The sequence below is a fragment of the Culicoides brevitarsis genome, chromosome 3 (genome assembly GCF_036172545.1).
Source record: "Culicoides brevitarsis isolate CSIRO-B50_1 chromosome 3, AGI_CSIRO_Cbre_v1, whole genome shotgun sequence".
Classification (NCBI taxonomy): Eukaryota; Metazoa; Arthropoda; class Insecta; order Diptera; family Ceratopogonidae; genus Culicoides; species Culicoides brevitarsis.
The window spans coordinates 1,240,569-1,263,206 of record NC_087087.1 but is presented as its reverse complement, the minus strand read 5'-3'; the positions used below and the strand labels follow the sequence as shown (position 1 = coordinate 1,263,206).

The 22,638-nt window shown below is 28.5% G+C and overlaps 2 protein-coding genes across 2 annotated transcripts; both read left to right on the top strand.

Moving 5' to 3' along the window:
- Window positions 1-398: 398 nt before the first annotated feature.
- On the top strand, window positions 399-4,437 carry LOC134833813 (116 kDa U5 small nuclear ribonucleoprotein component). The gene is made up of 3 exons (XM_063848268.1): window positions 399-713; window positions 1,293-3,745; window positions 4,040-4,437. Exons 1-3 carry the CDS (start codon window positions 597-599, stop codon window positions 4,395-4,397), a joined length of 2,928 nt encoding a protein of 975 aa, XP_063704338.1. The 5' UTR covers window positions 399-596; the 3' UTR covers window positions 4,398-4,437.
- A 684-nt stretch (window positions 4,438-5,121) lies between these two features.
- LOC134834075 (cytoplasmic polyadenylation element-binding protein 1) lies at window positions 5,122-22,605 on the top strand. Its single transcript, XM_063848608.1, has 7 exons — window positions 5,122-5,909; window positions 13,306-13,426; window positions 18,294-18,562; window positions 18,708-18,850; window positions 18,905-19,633; window positions 20,559-21,146; window positions 21,209-22,605. The coding sequence occupies exons 1-7, from the start codon at window positions 5,877-5,879 to the stop codon at window positions 21,390-21,392; spliced, it is 2,067 nt and encodes a 688-aa protein (XP_063704678.1). The 5' UTR covers window positions 5,122-5,876; the 3' UTR covers window positions 21,393-22,605.
- The last annotated feature ends 33 nt before the right edge of the window (window positions 22,606-22,638 follow it).

The following is a 22,638-nucleotide window of genomic DNA, read 5'->3' as shown; positions in this document are numbered from 1 at the left end:
AGTTGCTTCTGTCACTCGTTTTAGCTGCCGCGTACTTTTTTCTGTGGAATTTTCAATTTTTCTGACGAATTTTCACCATCAACATCAGTGATTCACACTCGTTGCGTGTACGGCGGTGTACACAAATAACTTCCTAAAAAGGAAACGTCTTCTAATGGAGCATTTTACGCGTTTCTCGCACTTTTTCTCCAATTACTACGCCTTCGCCGTGCACTTAATGCCCGAATTTTCCACAATTTTTCTGCAATTAGGCGATTTTTCTGCGTCAAAACTCGAATTTTTCTCTTTTTCGAGCGATTCTGAATGATATTGGGGCTTTTTAGGCGTCGTTCTGAATGTGCATTGTTCTAAATGAGGCGAATGGCGGTGTGAAAATGCCATGAGGGGCATAAAAAAGAGGCAAAACAAACCAAACAGACCTCGATTCACCGATTTTAATTGAAAATCAAGGGAAATACGACGAATTTGAGGGAAAAAATCTTTGAATTGTGTTTTTAATCGTCGACATTAACTGTAAAAAGTCGAAAAATCGAAGGTTTTGAATTTTTCACACAATTTTTGGATAAAAACTATAAACGCCGCAAAACGTTGTAATCATGGATGGCGATTTGTACGATGAATTCGGAAATTATATTGGACCTGAGCTCGACAGTAGCGATGAGGACGATGATCAAAGCGTTTATGGGCAAAATGAGCCCGTCGACGATATTGATGTAAGTTTCAATCTCAAAATTTTAATTTTTTCTATTTTATATACATTTTGCTACAACTCAGTACCGTATCCTGTGTCTTTCCCATAAGTTTTTTATTTTAAGAGAAACCAAAAAAGAAAAAAAAAACCAACAATAAAAAGTCAAAAATAAAAAAAAATATTAGAAAAAATATTTAAAAAAAATATTTTTGGAGCGGCCTTAAAAAAAAAATTAAAAAAAAATTAATAAAAAATTTAAAAAATAGATAATTTAAATACAATAAAAATAAAACATTTAAAAACGACTTAAGAAGTAAAAAATATATTTAAAAATAAAAAATAAAAATTTATTTTATACTTTTTAGTTCGTTTTTTAATCTTTTAACACTTTTTTCATCTATATTTTTTCAAATATTTTTTTTAAATTTTTTTTTTTTTTTTAAGATTTTTTTTTTAATATTTTTTTAATTTTATTTTTTTAAAATAATTTTTCCAAATATTTTTCTTTTAATTTTTATTTAAAAATATTTTTTTAAACATTATTTTTTAAATATTTTTAAAAAAAATTTTTAATATATTATTTTTTCGTAAATTTTCACAGGATGACATGCCCGAAGATGAAGAAATGGAACCGGATGAAGACAAAACCAGTCGTGCCGTTGTTTTACACGAAGACAAACGCTACTACCCAACGTCTCTCGAAGTTTACGGACCCGATGTCGAAACCATCGTTCAAGAAGAAGATGCCCAACCCCTCGAAAAACCCCTTATCGAACCCGTAAAACGTTTAAAATTCCAACTGAAAGAACAAGAACTCCCCGAAACGACTTACAACATGGAATTTTTAGCTGATTTAATGGATACGCCGCCTCTCATCCGCAACGTTGCTCTTGTCGGGCATTTGCATCACGGAAAAACGACCTTCGCTGATTGCCTAATTCGTCAAACACATCCGCAATTTCAAACGATGGAAGAAAAAAGTTTGCGATACACCGACACACTTTTCACGGAACAAGAACGCGGCGTTTCAATTAAATCGCAACCGATAACTCTCGTTTTACCGGATTGCAAATCGAAGAGTTATTTAATGAATATTTTCGACACTCCGGGACACGTTAATTTCTCCGACGAGGTAACTGCTTCGATTCGATTGTGCGATGGCGTGGTTTTGTTCGTTGATGCAGCCGAAGGAATTATGCTCAACACGGAGCGAATTCTAAAACATGCGATTCAAGAAAGACTTCCCATCACGTTGTGCATCAACAAAATCGATCGATTGATTTTAGAGTTGAAATTACCGCCGCAAGACGCTTATTTCAAAATTAAACATGTCGTTGAAGAAGTCAATGCTTTGTTAGCTCTCCAAGCTGTCAACGGACAAACGTATCAAGTATCGCCTGCTTTGGGAAATGTTTGTTTCGCAAGCGGATTATACGGAATTTGCTTCACGTTGAAATCTTTTGCGAAATTATACGCTGACACCTATGAGGGCGTCAATTATGTCGAATTCGCCAAAAGACTATGGGGTGACATGTATTTCCATGCCAAATCTCGTAAATTTACGAAAAAACCTCCCCATAATTCGGCGCAACGAAGTTTTATTGAATTCATTCTTGAACCTTTATACAAACTTTTCGCCCAAATCGTTGGAGATGTCGACGGCACGCTCATCGATACATTGAACGAACTCGCAATTCGTGTCAACAAAGAAGAAATGAAATGTAATATTCGACCTCTGATGCGTTTAATATGTAATCGTTTCATGGGCGATTTTAGCGGCTTCGTTGACATGTGTGTCGAACATATTTCATCTCCATTGGAAAATTCAAAGGAAAAAATCGATCATATCTATACGGGACCCAAAGAGGGATCCATTTACGAGGATATGTTGAATTGCAATCAAGATGGCACTTTAATGGTTCATTCAACGAAGATGTATCCGTCGGAAGATTGCACTTTGTTTCATGTTTTGGCTCGTGTCATGAGCGGAACAATCCACGCCGGGCAAGAAGTCAAAGTTTTGGGCGAAAATTACTCCCTGCTTGACGAAGAAGACTCCCGAATCTTGCAAATTGGGCGTTTATGGATCTACGAAGCACGTTACAAGATCGAGCTGAATAGAGTTCCTGCTGGAAATTGGGTTTTGATTGAAGGAATCGACCAGAGTATCGTAAAAACGTCGACAATAACGGAAGTTAATGTTGTCGAGGACTTGTACATCTTCAGACCATTGAAGTTTAATACACAAAGTATCATCAAAATCGCCGTTGAACCTGTAAATCCCTCAGAATTGCCCAAAATGTTGGATGGATTGAGAAAAGTTAATAAATCTTACCCTCTGTTGGCGACTCGGGTCGAAGAATCTGGCGAACATGTCATTTTAGGGACAGGAGAACTGTATTTGGATTGTGTGATGCACGATTTACGCAAGATGTACTCCGAAATTGACATCAAAGTAGCAGATCCGGTAGTTGCTTTTTGCGAAACTGTCGTTGAAACGTCGTCCTTGAAGTGTTTCGCTGAAACTCCAAATAAAAAAAATAAAATTACGATGATTGCGGAGCCGTTGGAGAAGGGTTTAGCTGAAGATATTGAGAATGAAACAGTTTCCATTGGATGGAATAAGAAAAAATTGGGAGAATTTTTCCAAGTTAACTACGATTGGGATTTGCTTGCGGCACGTTCGATTTGGGCATTTGGTCCGGATAATACAGGTCCGAATATTTTAGTTGACGATACGTTACCTTCGGAAGTTGATAAGTCACTTTTGGGTTCGGTCAAAGATTCAATTGTTCAAGGATTTCAATGGGGAACGAGAGAAGGCCCGTTATGCGAAGAACCAATTAGAAATGTGAAATTTAAGATTTTAGACGCAGTTATTGCGAATGAACCATTGCATCGGGGAGGAGGACAAGTTATTCCCACAGCACGTAGAGTTGCGTATTCGGCATTTTTGATGGCGACACCCCGATTGATGGAACCCTATTTGTTCGTTGAAGTGCAGGCGCCCGCAGATTGTGTCTCTGCTGTTTATACAGTTCTTGCGAAACGACGGTAAGTTACCTAAAAATTAAAATTTCTTTCATTATTTTTTACAATTTTTATATTGAGTTTGCCTTACAAAATTTGTTCATGAGAGATAATCTCGAAAACTATACGTCTCAGAGCATATGTTTCATGGAGAAAAATGTTAGTTATGACGTGCCCGATGTTTTTCGCGAAAAAAAAAATTTGAAAAAAATTTCAAGTTGAAAATATCAAAAAAAAAAATTTTTTTTTCTTTTTTTAATTTTAAGAAAATTTAAAAAAAAAATGTATGTATGTTTTTTTAAATATTTTTTTTTTCAGAGGTCATGTTACACAAGATGCTCCTGTACCCGGATCTCCATTGTACACGATAAAAGCATTCATTCCCGCGATCGATTCTTTCGGATTCGAAACAGATTTGCGAACTCACACGCAAGGACAGGCATTTTGTTTGAGTGTTTTCCATCATTATCAGATCGTGCCGGGAGATCCGCTTGACAAAACGATTATAATTAGACCGTTGGAGCCTCAACCAGCGACGCATTTGGCGCGTGAATTTATGGTCAAAACACGCAGAAGGAAGGGCTTGAGCGAAGATGTGTCGATTAACAAATTCTTCGATGATCCTATGTTGCTTGAACTTGCGAGACAAGATGTTTTACTCAATAGTGCGTTCTAAAAAAAAATATGGAAATTTTCAATAAAAATTAATTTGAATCGTATTTGAGGTTTTCATTTTTAAAGATTTTCAGTTAAAATTACCTCCAACCTACAAAGTAAGTAAAAATTTAAATTAAAAAAAAGTTGAAAAAATTAATTAAAAAAATTTATTACAATTAAAAATAATGAAAATTAACAAAAAAAAATTTAAAAAAAAATTAAGTAAAAATTTAAAAAAATTAAAAAAAAAATAAAAAATAAAAAAAATAAAAAAAAAATTTAAAAAAAAATATTTAAAAAAAATTTTTTTTAAAAAAAATTTTTAAAAAAATTTTTAATATTTCATAAAATTTAAAAATTAAAAATAAAAAATTATAAATGTGAAATATTTTTTAAAAATTATAATATTTTTTTTTTTTTTTTTTTTTTAAATTTTTTAAAGACGTACAAAAATTATTATTTTAAAAATTAATTTTTTTTTAATTTGAAAAAAAATTTTTTACGAAATTTTCATTTATTTTACATAAAAAACCATGGAAAATTTGTTCAATTAAATGAAAAAAAAAAATAATTAATTTTAATTTTTTTTAAGATTTAAATTTTTTATCAACGTTTTATTTAAAATTGAGTCCCAAAAAAATTTTCTTTCCTCTAATTCAACTTTTCGAATGAGAAAAAAGCAAATTCAAATCGTTCCCGTTACGAAACTCAACTGCCGTTAGTCAATCGCAGTTTGACTCGCATCGTGATCAGACGTGTTTCTCAAGCCTTTCTACAAAATATTTAAAATAATATTAAATTTTTCCATGTCTCGTAAATTTCTCTCAAATTAACTTCTAAATCCGATAAGAAAAAAAAGTGACTTTGTGTAATTTAATAATTAATTAATAATAAATTCTGTAGTGCTAAAATTTCTGCCTTTGTCGTGTAAAAAAAATAAATTTGATAAAAAAAAACGTGAAAAAGAGTAAACGCCGGGCGATATTTATTGAAAAATAGTTATATATATTTTTTCGGGGTGTATTTCTCTCTCAGTGTACATAAGCTCGTATGTATCTCGTCGTACGGTGAACGACAACGACGACAACGAGAAAGTACATAAAGTGATAAAAAGGATGGCAAAAAGTGTGTGTGCATAGTTATTGTTCGCCAGTTGCATTCAATTAAATTTGGGCGAAAAAAAGGAAGAAAAATCGGGAAAAACTGCGAAAAAACAAATAAAAGAAGACGAACTGTTGGCAAAAACAAAAAGCCTTAGGGCTCCAATCATTATCATCATCATCATCTCTCCTCGCTGTACATAAAGTGCACGTCTCTCGCGTGTCGACGTAGCTGTTTTATCGTCGTGTAGCGCGTGTGCACACAAACAATATAGACAACAACGTGGTTTTCACGTCGTCGTTCTTCTTTTTGGCGAATCGATTTTGTTGAATTTTCCTTTTGTTCAGCATTTTTTTTGGGAAACGCAACAAAAAAAAAAAAAAAAATTGCGAAATCTATGCACGGGAAGAAAATGCCGTCATTGCAACAGGTAAGTTCATGAAAGAAAAAAATTCCTTCTTGTCTGTCTGTTTGTCGATTAAACGTGCTGCTTCCAAAAAACAAGGAATTTCATCATCATCATCATCGACAATTGATAAGAGATGCATGAGTGTCTATCCAATTGGGATTAAGCTGAAATGTTCGTGTGTGTTAGTTGTTTACAACAACAACAGCAGCACTTCACTCGATAAATTAAATATTTAATAAAAAAGTTTGCGTTACTCGAAAAAAAAATCGGTGTATGTGTTCGACTATGTGCGAAATTTAATTATCAGCTTTAACAGTTAGTTTGGTTCGTCTTGTTTTCTTAGATTTTTCGGTTGCAAAATGGCTGATTTCGACGTAGTTGTGAAATGCGGATATTGAGATCATTTTTTAAAGCAATTTTTGGAATTAATTAGTTCAATTTTGGAATGAAAATAGAATTTTTTATAAAAAATTTATTTAAAATATTAAAAAATTAAATAAAAAAATAATTTTTACATAAAATTTTTTTTTTAATATTTTTTTAACTTCTTTAAGATTTTTTGACATTTTCTGTTCTTGAAAATAATAAAAATTCATGAGTGAAATGAAAAATTTTAAAAATGTTTTTTTTTAATTAAATTGATTTTTTGAAAAAAGAAAATTATTTATTATTTCTGAAAATTCGAATTTCACAATTATGGGTAATCAAATTAAAACTACTTTTAATATCATAATTAGATTAAAATTTTTATAAAGTATTCTTCTATATGAAAAAATTTAAAAAAATTAAATTTTCTTGAAATTCTTTAAGTAAAAATTTAAAAAATCTTTACATAATATTTTGATAATATTTTGGATGAAATTTAACTTTATTTTTTTATGGAAATTTTAAAAAATTTTGATTTTTCATTTAAAAATTGAACAAATATGAGCATTTTCGAAAAATTTACCAACAAAAATTGAAAAATTATGAACCAAAATTTACTTTTAAGAATCTTTTTTGGACAAAAAGATCAAAAAAAAACTTTTCAAATTTAAAAGACACTTTAAAGAGAAAAGTTTCAAATAAGATATTTATGATTTCTCATACAAAAGAATAAAATTGCTTGAAAATCAATTTTATAAAGTGAAATTTTAGATTTTTTTTTAGAAAGTCTTTGATGAATTAGAAAAAACCTTAATTTTACATTGAAAATTGAAAATTTTTATCAATCATGAGCCAAAATTCACTTTTAGATACTTTTTTGCTTTTTTTAGAAGAAAAAAAAATTAAATAAAAAATTCTACAATTTAATTTAAATAATTTTTTTGATTTAATTAAATATTAAATTATTATTTAATATTTATATGCATTTTAATTAATTATTTTTTTAAATATTTTTTTCATTTCTCAAATATTAAAAAAAAACCTTAAAAAATTCAAGTTTATGAAGTAAAATTTTCAATTTTTGCTTTTAAAGCTCAAATTATGATTCATCGACTAACAATTTTTGCTTCGAAATCACAAATTTTGTCATTCGATCTTCCACAAATTGAAATCCATCTCGAAAAATTCAATTACATCTTTAGAACATTCCAAAAATATCGATATAATAAATTGCATTGTGCTCGTATAATATTTATTTACATTTTAATTTATCACACTGCAATGAAGGAGAAGCACCCATAATGAAATATAATAAAGAGAGAAATGAGAGTGAAATGCCTTTTTGCCTCCTCCTACACTTATTTACGTTCCTCTTGCGAGCTGCGACCCTCAAAAAAAGCATAACAATACAGAATTTTTTGGTGTGTTTAATCATGGGACTCATAAAGAATCGGATATATGACAAATTTCTGTGTGGCGTAAGTCTCTGTTGGCTTGCCTTTATCAGCAAAAAAATTCTATTTTACGTTGTTTTTTGAGGACTGACTGTTATTTATCGTGCCGTTCGTACGATTATCGACAACAATCGGAGGAAATGACATTAGAATGTGCGTTTGTTTTAGACAAACGATTTTTGTTTTATGGCAATGTGAAGTTTTTTTTTGATTGACTGTCTGACGATCCTCCCACTTTTCACTTCATTTGAGTCGAAAATTCAGCAAGTAGAGCACTTAATATTCAAATTCCTCCTTGAAACTTTTTACATTTTACATCCAATAAAAGTCACAGCGTCGTACGTTGAAACAAAAGTTTGAATTGATGTTATGAGTCAAATGACAATTTTCAGAACATTGTTCATAATTGTCGTCGTCTTGATGTTCTTGTTCTTCGTCGTTGCACTTTTGACAAAAAAAACTAAATTTTTTATCTTTTTTTTTAGTATTCAAGTTCATATTAGGGGATTTTTTGGCGTTGGATTCAGATATGGGTCAACGAGGCGATTCTCGAACGTGTGAAATGGAGAAAATTATGATGAATGACGATGATAATGAAGCACTTGACAAAAGCGAATCCGAACAATTAAACGGCAAAACGACTTTTACCTCGGATTTTAGTTTTGTTTCAGGGCTGTAGAAGGATTTTGAAGAAGATAATACCAATTTTTATTTTTTTGATGAAATTCAAGTCTTCTTGAAAAATTTCAGTTCAAGTTTTGTTGAAATATACCTGCAAAAAAGAAAATTTTAAAAATTTTTATAAAATATTTAATTTAAAATTTTTTTTCATGATTTTTTTAAATTTTCGAAAATTAGAAATATTTTTCGAACATTCGTTTGGACAAGTTTTTTGATTGACATCTTTTTTAACAAATTATTCTTTTATTTTTGAAAAAAATTTAAAATTTTCGAAGTGTAATTTTGAAATTAATGATTTTCGAAAATTTATAAAATTTTTTCGAACATTTGTTCGAACATGCTTCTGAAAATTATTTTTTTTAAATTTTTATCAAAAGTATATTAAAATATAAAAGGTAAAAAAGAATTTTTTCGAATAATTGACAAATTATTCTTGTATTTACAAAAAGAAAATTAAATTTTTTAAAAATAAAAAATTATGAACAAATTTTTTATGAAAATTTAAAATTTCTTTTGATTCTGAAAAATGTCTCAAAAATATATAAAAAGTGTCTAAAACTCAAAATTATTTATTTGAAAAATTTTTGAACTAATTTTTTTATCTTCGAAAAATTTTACAAATTTTCGAAAAAAAAATAATTTCGAAATTAATTAAAACTTTGAATTTTTTGACAGAATAAAATTTTTTTTTATGAATTTTCAAAATTTTTATAAATTTCAAGCTTTCAAGGCAATTAAAGTAACATCTCTGCCTGATTCACTTTTTTTTTGTGGGACAAAAGATTTCCCTCTTCGCATTCAGTGACTTTGCGCGTCATTCCTACTGATCTACAAACACACATCATCGCATGCATCGACAAAAAAGCATCAACTGCGTGGAAAAATGATGTCTTGATTTACATCCTTTTCCGTAAAATTCAAAACACAAGACAATTCATATCCTCTCTGCGTGTCTCTCGCTCTCTATCTCTATTTATTTATATAAATTTTCAGTTTTGTGCCCGAATGTTGTCGTCGTCTCGCAAACACACACATACAGAAGGAAAATGGAAAATTATATACAATGAAATGACATTTAATGCGAAGTACGACGACGACGACGGGCGTAAATGTATGAGCAAACAATATTACGGCGAATGTGTACGCTTATTGTCAAGTCATGGAGAAGAGGAGAAGAGCCTTTTAAATGGTTTAGTTGCATTTGTGTGCCTGTCTGTCTCAATAGTAAGCAGTTATGTGTCCTTTTTTCCTCTGTGATAATGAGCGGAGTTTTTTTTCCATCAGAAGTTTGTGTTTTGTTTGTTTATGGAACGCATTCCGAAGCTGCGAGGCAAATTCTCGGCAATGTGGTTTTATTTTATATGAAAAGGGTGAGCAGTTAAATGATGTTTTTTGTTCTAATGAATAACATTTTTCCTTAAAAACAATTTTTTAAAAAGTTGAATTAGCAAAAAGCGAATTTCAAATTTTTTAACGGTCATTTTTTGAATTGACATTTCAAATTTTTTCAATTAAATTTCAGTTTTTGATCATTTTGGGACAATTTCTAACAGAAAATGTTTTAAAAAAGTTTTTCTTTTGCTACTTCCCTGTCATGGCAGCATAATAAGCTGCATTCAACTCATCTTAGCTGTTCTATTCTCTTACACAATACTGCTCTTCCTTTTTTCTTGCATAATAATTACATACAAAAGTGATATATTTATATGGGGTAGAGACATTATGACTCGTCTTCTTCTTATTCTTCATCATCGCTCCATTCATGCATTGCCGCTTGCACTTACGGATTCGCCGTCGTGCTGTGCGTTCGAAGAAAAAGTACATCAAAAAAAGTGTCGACACACGATGGATTCTCGCAATATGTGGCAAACATTGCTTTTACTGCTCCAAATCTCTCCGTTTTTCTCTCAAGTTATGTGTAAGTGCTTTATAATAAATATTAAGCTCATTACGAGGTTCAACATATTTTTTACTGCAAAAACGCATCTTTTGTTCCATTTTTTCATTAAATGGCACCTGCACAACACATTTTGAGCACATGAACCTACCTCACTGAGTAACTGTGTGCACGAGAGATTTTCATTTGTTTTTGTTCGTAATCACCGTGTAAATGCTGCGCAAAAAAAGTTTTATATAGTTTGCTTTTCACATAAAATTGTAGGTACCTACACAAAGCAACAGGTAGATTTTGTACATTTTCATTTGCTCTTGCCTGCTGCTTGTCTGCCAAACAAATAAATGCGAACGAAATATATTGTACCTACATGTGAATTGAATTGAAATGGAAATGTTAGATAGGTTAGGATATCGTTCGTGAAGTTATTTCGAAATTCGAAAAAAGATTTTTTTTTCTTCAAAGATCAATATTTTCGGTTTGAAATGCTTCGAAAATATTTTTAGAAAATTTTTTAAATTATTTTTTAAAGAAATCTGAGCTTTTTAATATTTTTGGAAGATTTTCGAAAGTATCAAATGAAATTTTCGAAAATTTGAATTCGAACATTCGTTTGAACAAAATTTAGAAGTTTTTTGAATTCTGAGAAGATTTTGTATCTAATCGACAATTTATTCTTTCATGTTCGAAAACTTTTTCAAATTTTCGAAAAATAATTTCGAAATTAATTATTTCTATTTATCGAACTATTCTGACAAAATTTTTAAAATTATAAAAAAAATAATAAGATTTTTAATTTAATAAAAATTTTTAAATTAAGAAAATAATTTAAGATTTTCGAAAAATAATTTTGAAATTCGAAAATTTGTTCGAACATGAATTTTAATTTTTTTTTTTTTGAAAAATTTTCACAAAAGTATAAAATGTTTCGAAGATACAAAAAAGTGTTTATTTAAATAATTGATAAATTACTCTTGTATTTTCAAAAAAAAAACAAAAAAAAAATTTTCAAATTTTCGAAATTAAAAGTTTAAAAAAATTTTTTTCGAAATTAATAAAAATTTTGACTTTTTTCAACAAAAAATTGTCTTAAAATAAAATTTTCAATGAAATTCGAAAAAAAAATACAAAATCTAAACTCATTTCGAATACTTTTCACTTCATGATCACAAATCGGAAGTACGCTCGTGGTAAAAATGGATGTTTTAATCAACATATAAATAGTATAAAAACGTCACTTGGGGACAAATGTTGATAATATTTGACAGTCAGGAACATTCATTATCATTTGTTTTGTTTTTCTTCTCTTATTTACATTCTTTCGTTCGTGTGTTTGTATCCGTTACTCGCAAAGGGCTTGTTCTTCGTTTCAGTAGCTGATTTTCATCATTTTTGTGTTTCTCGCATTAACGGAAGATAAATTGACATCTTACATGATTTTCGTTTCGAAACCTTCTTTTCCGCAAAATGTTCAATTGTCTCGATGCTAAAAGAAGAAGAAAAAACGAAAAATGGGTTAAGACCCTTTGGCTTTTTTTGAACAAGAAAATATTAATTTCTTACTCTCGAGTTGAAAAGAAATTTTTTCTTTAAGAAGACTTTTATGAAGGTCGTTTCCGAAGTCAATCACGAAAAAATCTTCAAAAATTTAGCTGCTATTCAAACAATCGTAATCCCACTTGTCCTTTCATCATTTGTGTATGAATGTAAAGAGATAGTAGAGCCACACAAAAGCCTCGTAAGCCGATACATGGGGAAGTATAAAATAGCTTTTCAGCACATCATCAACTGTTGAGCTGCTTGTCGTTGTAACATTTCCACACATACACACGTCTCACATGTTCCGAATTGCAAAAAGGAGTACAAAAACTGAAAAGCATTAGGTACATATCTACCACTTTCATATCCTGTTATTCTGCAAACAATGGGAAAAGAACATGAGTATTTTGCATATATTGTAAGAGGAAAATCGCAATGAACATTTTTTTGTCTAAAATTTTTTTTTTATGAAAAATTTCATTTGAGCGCTTTTTTAACAAAAAAAAAAAAAATTAAAAATTCAATATTTTAAGAAAAAATTTATTTTAAACTGAAAATCTTAAAAATTTTTCGAGAATTATTTTTTTTCAAAAAGTTAAAAAAATTACTTTTTTTTTCTTAACAAAATTTTGAAGAATTGAAATAAATTTTTCTAAAATATTTGAAAATATATGAAAAAATATGAAAAAAAAATTTTTTTTTTTTTGAAAAATTTAGAAGAAAATTCATTTTGAACTTTCTCATAAAAAAAATTTGAGAAATTAAAATAAATTCTTCTAAAATATTAAAAAAATTAACATTAATAATTTTTTTGTTTTAAATTTTTAGCAAAAAATAATAATTTTTCGAAAACATAATTTTTGCTTAACAAATTGATATTTATATTTTTCATAATATGAAAAAAAAATTAAATTTTGAAAAATTAAGAGAAAATTTGCTTCTTATTTTCATATAAAAAAAAATAAAATTTAAAAAAATTATAAAATTTAAAAAAGTAAAATTTTCAAAATTTTTTTTTATAATATTTTATTATTTTTCTCTCAAACGGATGGACAATAAAATCCATCAAAAACAAAATTTTCAAAAATAACGTCATTTCACAGAAAAAGAGAGAGAAAAACCTGAAGACACACAAAATACATTTTTTTCCTTCTACAATGACGACTACGAGCTACTACATGAAGATCAAAACGAGTACATGTACTTTTTATATTTTTTAAAGTTTTCTTGTTTTCCTCTTTTTTTTTACATTTTTTTCGTCTCTCACACGATTTCAAGTCTTAGAGGATCTTAAGTCAAGCATTTTTCGCATACATATTCAAATAAAGGGATGAAGTGTAATATTTTCCGCAAATATAAACAAAAAAAAAACGACAGATTAGGTTTTCGTGATGAGCGAAGAGAAGTTAATTATTATCCTTGTTGCGTGATGTGATTTTTTTTTCGATAAAATCAAAACTAATTTGTTTTTCTTTTTTTTCAGATCAAAGACTGCCAAAATACAGATTTAACGGGATCGGACATCCTTCAGAAGCACTCAATCAATTCCATATTGGAGCACAATAGTGACATTATCAATCGAGGTTTGGCATCGCCGAACGAAGGTAAGTTTTGCGTTAATTGTCTGCCAACCGCTTACATCATTTTGGCATTTTGTCAAGAAAAATTACAAAAAAAACTTTTAAAGAAGATGTTTTTGATTGGAAAGACATGAGAAGCGTGTCTCATGTTGATAATTAATCCAGAATTTGACGAATCAGGTCGTCGTGAATGGCTCACCTGTTTGAGTTGATCGCACTTTTAGGTCTCCGCGTACGTTCAAAAGCATGCTCAACTTATTAAGAATGCTCAAAAGTATTAATTACCGCTTTATATCGTTTATAAATAACAATAATTATATTCTTTTCGCTTCGTTCGTTCGTTCTACGTGTGTCTCAGGTGCTGCTGCTGCGGGAATGACAACAAAGCCGGTGCATGTTAATTATACTTGTGTGTGTGATTTACACAAGAAACGACTAAAAATCTAAAAATTAATAGAGTAGCAAACGGAGTACATGCTCAAAATCCCTAAAATTAAGTTGACAATGCCACTTGATAATAATGCAATTATAAATTTTGTAATAAAAGTGACAATTGTAGACAACAATTGTGAGTTAAGCCGTAATTGGAATGGAATTTGTACGATAATCATGAATGAATAATTATTATACCGTTTATCATTTTATATTTTATAATACGTTACTGAATTATTTTTCGTATGAAAGTTGTTGTACTGTTAAGTTCTGATTTCAAATAAATTTCATTAAAATTAATTCGTTGAAAGAAATTTTTTGAGGAAGTTCAAATTTTTGATTCTTATTTATTTGTAGTTGAAGACAAAAGTTTATTAAAAATTTTTTAATAATTTAATTTTTAATTTATAGATTGATAAAATAAAAATTAATAATTTATTTTTCATAAAAATTCGATAAAAATATTTCTTTAAACAAAAATAAAAAAAATTATTTAATTTTTTTTTAATTTATAAAAAATTATTTTATAATTTATTAATAAAAAAAAATTAAAAAATAATTTAATTAAAATTAATTAATTAAAAATAAATTAAATAAATAAAAATTAAATTAATTAAAAATAATTTTTTCAAATTTTTCATTTAAAAATAAGATAAAATTATCTTCATTAAAATTCTTTTTAATTCAAAATGATAAAAAAAACTTTTAGTTAATTAAATGAATCATAAAAAAAATATTTTTTTTAAATAAATAATTTTTTTCTTATCTCGAAAATAAAAAAAAATAAAAAATATATTACAATAATTATATTTGACGTCAAAATGATAAAAAAAAATAATATTTTTTTGAAAAAATAAAATTTTGAAATAATGTTTAATTATTTTTTTAGATAATATTTATTTTTAAAAGATGAAAAAAAAATTCTTTAAAAAATAATTATTCGAAAGATTAAAAAAAACAAAAGAAGATAAAAATTCTTCTATATGACGTCAAATATATTTATTTTTTTCATTTTCGAGATAAGAAAAAAATAATTTTTAAATAACTCATTTGATAAAATTCAATCTCTTACAAACAAAATGAAAAAGAAAAACAAAAAACCAAAGATAAACTTTAATTTTTTTAAAACTTACCGCACATCGCATGCAAGAAAAAGCAAAAATCCTCCCAAACAATCAATTTAAATCACCAAAATTCAGCAAAAAAGTGACATCATTATCATTCGTCGTCCTCTTTTTCGTCATATTATCCTGAAACATTTATGTCACTTGTTATAATCAATTTTCTCCTCATAAAAGCACGACGACGACGACAACGACGTGTTTTGATGAAGGACGACGTGTCACACATTCGTAAAGTTTTGTGATTGATGTTTCCCATCCGATTCCGATTTGAATGCAAGTCATTTCCATTTGATAACTGCTCGGCAAAAACAAAAGCGGCAAATGTGTATTTTAGGAACAAAACACTTTTTAGCATTACTTGCCGCTCATTTCGACGCAAAATTGTCACAAAACTTGATAATTTCCTGCACACATGATGCCAATTCGTTTATCGGGAGCAGCAGATAAGAAATGTCGCCTGCCAATTTCGTCTCGATGATGACCATTGTTCGCAGATTTCTTGACATATTTTATCGTCGTTGGTCCGACTTTGTTATCGCCTTATGAGATATCGCTCTTTGTTGCATTTTTTCTCCCTCTGTGATAACTCGAAATGCCATTTTTTTTGTAATCATGCCAAGATTTAGCATATATTTTGTTTTGGCATTGTTGCATTTGTCTCTTGTGAAGAAAAGAAAAAAAAACAAATAAAAGGAAATAATAAGAAACTATTTGTCAACTCGAAACGAAATATAATAAAGTTGTAAGACATTTTTCGAGTACATTTTTCTTATTTTTTCGTTTCAAAGCCAACTTTTTGCGAATTTTCAACATTTATCACTCTCTTGAGTTAAGCACTTTTTAAGAAGAGTTCTTAAAAAGTTTCATTGTTTTAAATTCAAATCGATTTAGACTTACCCAAACATTCGAATATGGAACAAATCTCGTCAGATGGGCGTTCTTTGTAACGATAACCGGAAAAGTGAGTGAAACATGATTGAGTTTGATTGACACACAAATCCGTGTCGCTCGATTTTCTCGGGATTTGTTGTTATTATCATCATTTTTTATGAAATGTGACTTACTCAAACCTTGAAATTGGATTTTTATTCCAAAAAATTACTTTTTTTTTTTGCTGAAATGAGAAAAACAAAATTCAAAAAAACAATATAAATTTAAAGAAAAAATAAATTTAAAATAAAAAAAATTAAAAAAAAATAAATTTTTAAAATAATTAAGTTTTAAAATTTTTAAAATAATTAAATTTTAAAATTTTTAAAATAAATAAATTTTAAAATTTGATTAAAAAAATTAATTTTAATTTTTTTTAAAAAATTAAATTTTAAAATTTGTTAAAAAAATTAAATTTTAAAATTTGTTAAAAAAAAATAAATTTGTTAAGAAAATTAAATTTTAAAATTTTAATTTTAATTTAAAAAATAAAATTTTTTAGTCAAAAAAAGATAAAAATATAAAAAAATAAAATTTTTTCTAAAAATTTCGTAAAATTTCCGAATAACCAGAAAGTAAACAAACAAAAAATCGAAAAATGTGAATGAACTTGACTCACGTGTGAACTCAAAACCCATTTGCTGTCCTAACAAAACATTCTCCCTCGAAAAAATAAGCACATAAATTACACGGAGCTCGGTAATCCGGTAACGTACGTTCGAATTTTATACTTTTTAATTATTATCATTATTATTTTACTGCAACTTTTGTATTTTTTAGCCATTATCGTCAAAAGTAAATGACTGGAAGACAACAACAAAAGTAACGTTATCATAAACAACTATTTTTTTTCTATTAATTATGTATCCCATGTCCGTTTATGGTGTGTTCACACTTCAAAAATTATTGTTCATCATCGTTTTATTACCCGCTCGTACTAACAACAACAACAAACATTCATTCTCTCTATTAGCAAAGGGAAAAGAAGCAGAAAAATAAATGAATTTTCTACTACAAAACATGAGGTTGAACTTCAACCAAGCGAAAATTAGATAGATATATTGCTTGTAAGCAAGTCGGTTCTTGAAGGAATAATTATTATTATATTGATGTGTGATGCGGGGAAGAGAATTGCATGTAAAAATTCTGATTATTTTTTTTTTATCACATATAAAAAAAAATTATTTTTTCTTCGTTTTGAGTTCTGTCTGAGTTAATTTTGAAAAGAATTATTTATTAAAAAAAAATTAATAAAAAAAATTCAAAAAAATATCAATTAAAATTTTTTAAATGAATAAAATAAAAAAAAAATTGTAACAAAATTTCAAAATTGAAATAAAAAATAATAAATTAAAAATTGTATTTAAAAAAAAATTAAAATAATATATATGTATGTATAATAGGTATACCTATAAAAAAATTAATTTTCAGAAAACAAAAAAAAAAAATATTTAAAAAAACTAAAAATAAATAATAGGTATTTTATTTTTTTTATAAGAAATAAAAAATAATAAAAAAATTTTAAAAACTTGAACTAAAATAAATTGAACGAAAACTCAAAATTAATCAAAAATATTTTTTAAATTAAAATTTGAAAAAAACAAAAAAATTAAATTAATTAACTATTTCAAATTTTATTAAAATTAATTTTAAAATTTAAATTAATTTTATTAATAAAATTTTAAGAATATTTTTGCTGAATTAAAATTTATTTAAAAAAAAAAATAATAAAATAGTGTTAATTATTTAAAATAACAATTTCAAAAAATTAGTTAAAAAAATAAAATTTTAAGAAAATTTTGAATTTAAAATTTTTTATGAGAAATTTCGAAAAATTATTAAAAATTAATTATTATTTTTTAAATAATTAATATAAATTTAATAAAAATATATAATAGAAAACAATATTAAAATAATCAAAAATACCTCTCAAACATTAAAATTAAAAATATTATTAAAATGCAGTTAAGCTATTCATTTCACGTTAGTTCTCTCATGTCTTTTTCGAGTTTATTGAACACTCGCAATGTTGTTTTGTTATTCTTCTTGTAATGTGTGTTTGTGATTATAACAGTCTCGAACGAACGAAAAACAGTTTAGCACAATTGGAGCTTTAAGACGCCGCATGCGAAAGAAATAAAAATTTTTGCAACAAAAAAAAATCTCAACTTTTTGACATAATTCGTATTCTCGGAAATGGTAGGCGGCAAATGATAAAAATAAAAAATAATGAAAAATAAAATAAAATAATAACGAGCATGATTTAATGCATGCAATTTTCTGGAACGACTGACAATAAATCACGCGCGAATTGCATTTTCTCCATTTTTGTTGCCAATAATAAAAATCTTACTGCTTGATCTTACAAGGACTAATTTTTCCTATTTTTTTTTTCTTTTTTTTAGCAAAATCCATTGGATCATTTGACATTTTTGGCGCAAACGCTGGCACTAATAACCAAAGTAGTTATTACTCGGTTCACAGCAATCACAACGGATTCCTTTCGACAAGTCCCAACAATCAAGTAGCATCGTCTCCGAGCTCGACGCACTCTTCATCGACATCGCAACAGCAATTGACGACAAACAATCCAATGATGGTATCGAATGCAAATTGTAACGGCAATCACAATCAAATGCAATCATCAACCAAAGCATCAGCAGCTGATTTTCAGGTAAAATGAACGAGATAATGGCTTTTCGGTTATCTTTTCGGGTCGTTATTGTGCGAATTTTGAATGTATTTCGACTTTAAGTGCACAATTATCCCTTTTTTGGCTCATTTCCGATCTTTATGGGTGATTTTTTTGCCTTTTTCAGTTCGAAAATCGTTCCTTTTCTGGTAGCAGCAACAATTTGGGACAATCGAAGACGTCTCAAATGAAAGCCATGTCTCGTAATCACTTGACTTTGGATTGTTCGTCGGCATCTCCTCGTAATTTCGCGGCATCTCCCTTGTTTGGGTAAGAAATTTACCAAATTTTTGCGATTTTTTCTCATTTTTGTGTCTTTTTCAGCAATAGCTTCAATAATTTCGATACAAACTTGACGGCAAATAGTATGCCTTCTCCTTACGCGTATCAAACAAAGTCGATTTCGCCCTTTCCCGATTACACAAACACCAATATGGACAACGGAAGTCACGATTTTTCCGTTTTGGAAAATCATAACATTTTGCATCTCATGAACTACTTGAATTTGAACCAAAGTTCAAGTTCGATCCCGAGTTATCAGCAAATTCCGCAGCATTCGAGTCAGCAATCGGCGCAACAAACCACGCCTTTCGGGAGTGTTGGAAGCGGCGGCAGCGGATGTACTTCGCCAATGTCTCCGAACGAATTTGACATGGCGCGTCTTCAATCGATGCAAAAAATGAACACGCTTCGTTTGTTACAGCAGCAGCAACAACAGTCTCAGCAACAAGCTCAATTGTCGCCGATGCATGGCTTGAATCCGCTCACGTTGAATCATCTCATGAACGGCAGTTACAATCAATACAAGAATTGGCAATTACCTCCGACACCGATTACGCCTACAACGCACAACGAGGTTGGTTTGGATCGTTTTGCGAAATTTCATCGCAGCTCGGCAGCAATTAATGATCCTTCGTGCACTTGGAGTGGTTCGTTGCCCATGAAATCGCATCGAATTTTGACATATTCGCCCAAATTCTTCCTCGGAGGCATCCCATGGGACATTAGCGAACAATCTTTGGTTCATATCTTCAAGGAATTTGGACCTATTCGGTAAGAAATTTCAAAATAAATTTTTTTAATTTTTTGTCCCAAGAACTTTTTTTCAAAATTTGAAATATTTTTTCATACAAAATGACAAAATTTTAAAAAATTTAATTAAAATTTGTTTCAATTTTTTTTTGAGTAAACTTGCATTACATACAACTTTAATTTATCATTTTTAATCATTTTATAACTCAAAACTGCCAAAAAATTGAAACTGAAAAAAAAATTTTTCTTTGACATAGTTTTGTTTTGAAAACTAAATCAAGAGCAAAACTGTGTCAAAAAATATGTCAAAAACTGTGTCAAAGCAATTTTTGTCAAATCTTGCTCCAAATGGATAAAAATTTGTCAGAGGGCTCTAATTTATCATTTTTAATCATTTTTTAACTCAAAACTGCCAAAAAATTGAAACTGAAAAAAAATTTTTCCTTTGACATAGTTTTGTTTTGAAAACTAAATCAAGAGCAAAACTGTGTCAAAAACTATGTCAAAAACTGTGTCAAAGCAATTTTTGTCAAATCTTGCTCCAAATGGATAAAAATTTGTCAGAAGGCTCTAATTTATCATTTTTAATCATTTTATAACTCAAAACTGCCAAAAAATTGAAACTGAAAAAAAAAATTTTCTTTGACATAGTTTTGTTTTAAAAACTAAATCAAGAGAAAAACTATGTCAAAAACTATGTCAAAAACTGTGTCAAAGCAATTTTTGTCAAATCTTGCTCCAAATGGATAAAAATTTGTCAGAGGGCTCTAATTTATCATTTTTAATCATTTTATAACTAAAAACTGCCAAAAAATTGAAACTGAAAAAAAAAATTTTCTTTGACATAGTCCTTTGACATTTGAAAAAGTTCAAAAAAAAAAAAATTTAAATCGACTTAAATTATTTTTATTTTAATTTTTTAACAAAAAAAAAAATATTTTTTTAGCGTCGAATGGCCCAGCAAAGATCAAAAAGGTTTCGCTTACATAATTTTCGAGTCGGAAAAGCAACTGAAAGCACTTTTGCAAGCGTGTCATCAGGCACGCAAAGATCATCATTCGAGTTCAGGTTCGCTCGAAAGCAACGGCTCATCTGTTCCGAGCAAATATTACTTCAAAATCTCCTCGAAACGCATCAAGGCGAAACAAGTTGAGGTAATTCCGTGGGTTATTGCCGACTCGAACTACGTAAAAGCGCCATCGCAAAAGCTCGATCCAACCTTGACTGTTTTCGTGGGTGCCTTGCACGGAAAATTGACAGCTGAGGGTTTAGCTACGGTCATGAACGACTTGTTTGAGGGCGTCGTTTACGCAGGACTTGATACCGACAAATACAAATATCCAATTGGATCGGGACGTGTAACTTTTAACAACACTCGTTCTTACATGAAGGCAGTTTCCGCAGCATTTATCGAGATAAAGACGTCGAAATTCTCGAAAAAGGTACAGGTTGATCCGTATCTCGAGGATTCTCTTTGTTCGGCATGCGGCGTTACTCATGGCCCGTATTATTGTCGCGATTTGAGTTGCTTCAGGTAAGAATTTTTTTGAAAAATTTCAAAAATTCATTAAAATTTTTAATTTTTTTTTTTTTTAGATATTTCTGTCGTACTTGTTGGGCAGTTCGACATTACAATGATTCGACATTGTGCAACCACAAACCATTGACTCGTAACTCGAAATCGACACAAATTATTGGCGTCGGCCCGCAAAATCACGTTAATACTCCGACAACGCCTACAACTCCCAATGTTGTCAACGCATTTTCGCCACAAATCTAAATTAATCAACTTTTGAATCATTTTGGGATCAAAAATCTTTCGGAACTGTGTGGACCATCATCTTTAAAAGAAAAAAAATGTACAAAAAATGATAATAATTTTCTTGCCGATGCAGCAGATTTTAACCGACAACAGTTTTTAACCTGAAAAATTGGACATTTTATACCGCAAAAGGTCTCTTCAACGCTCAGAATCACAAAAAATCATGCAATAACTTCAATTTTTCGCAAAAATATGTTTTTGTACAATTTTAGACACTTTTAGTAATGATAGTTTTGCTTATCATACACCCTCTTGACCATAAAATATTTCTCACACAGTTCCTCAAACTCTCGCAAACTCAAAAAATCACAAAAAAAAAGTAGGAACAAAAGTTTTTATCCAAGAAAAATTATATTTATACACAAAAAACGTCTAAAAATGATACAAAAATTATAAATCTTAGACAGCTTCAAACCTGACTCTCTGAAAAAATTTCGTACACTTTTTTATGTACTGAATCCCGACACCGAGAGCAGAAAAATTTAGTTTTTAAGATGAAAAGTTTCGAAATACTCGAAAAAATCGGAAAAATCCAATATCAATGTCTATTATAATGATTATTAAACGTTTATTATTATTTTAAAACATAAAAAATGTTAAAAGCGGGCAGTTGCCAAACAGATCCTGATACAAAAAAGGACTAAATGACCAAAAATGTTAAAAATAATAATTGAAATCATTGTTATTAGTACTAAACATTAATATTAAAGGAATAATAAAAACGTTAACATGTTTGATTATTATTATCGAAGCGAGCTTATTATCAAAAAAATCACAAAAATAAGAAAAAAAATATTTATTGATAAAAAATAAAAATTCAAACAAATCAAAGAAAGGAAAGACTCAAAATATGCAATGTGTGCTTAATTAAAAATAAAATTTTAGATGTTAAGAAAATCGTAGAAACAACAAAGTTGGTATAAAAATCGTATAAAAAAAACGAATTTGTGTAAGAAAGAGGTTTCAGGGTTTAGAGAACAGACAAAAAAAGACACAAAAAAGACTTGAACCGAAATATTTGTTAAGTTGTTAAAATTAAGAAGAAAAAAAAATAACTCGAAAAATTTCTTTTCGAGAATCGTTTATGTTTTTGTACTACATACCAATTATTATAATATTACGAAATTTTGTTAATTTTTTGTATTCTTCATGATTAAAATGAAAAAATTTATTCGACAAAATTTTTTTAAAACAATTTCTCAAA

What these genes read in the sequence shown, in the direction of transcription:
- LOC134833813 (XM_063848268.1), top strand. Translation starts at nt 597, where the DNA reads ATGGATGGCGATTTGTACGATGAATTCGGAAATTATATTGGACCTGAG. An exon ending in AGCCCGTCGACGATATTGAT is followed by an intron (nt 714 to 1,292) that starts GTAAGTTTCAAT and finishes AAATTTTCACAG; the next exon opens with GATGACATGCCCGAAGATGA. An exon ending in ACAGTTCTTGCGAAACGACG is followed by an intron (nt 3,746 to 4,039) that starts GTAAGTTACCTA and finishes TTTTTTTTTCAG; the next exon opens with AGGTCATGTTACACAAGATG.
- LOC134834075 (XM_063848608.1), top strand. Translation starts at nt 5,877, where the DNA reads ATGCACGGGAAGAAAATGCCGTCATTGCAACAG. An exon ending in TTTGGCATCGCCGAACGAAG is followed by an intron (nt 13,427 to 18,293) that starts GTAAGTTTTGCG and finishes TCTTTTTTTTAG; the next exon opens with CAAAATCCATTGGATCATTT. An exon ending in AAGGAATTTGGACCTATTCG is followed by an intron (nt 19,634 to 20,558) that starts GTAAGAAATTTC and finishes ATATTTTTTTAG; the next exon opens with CGTCGAATGGCCCAGCAAAG.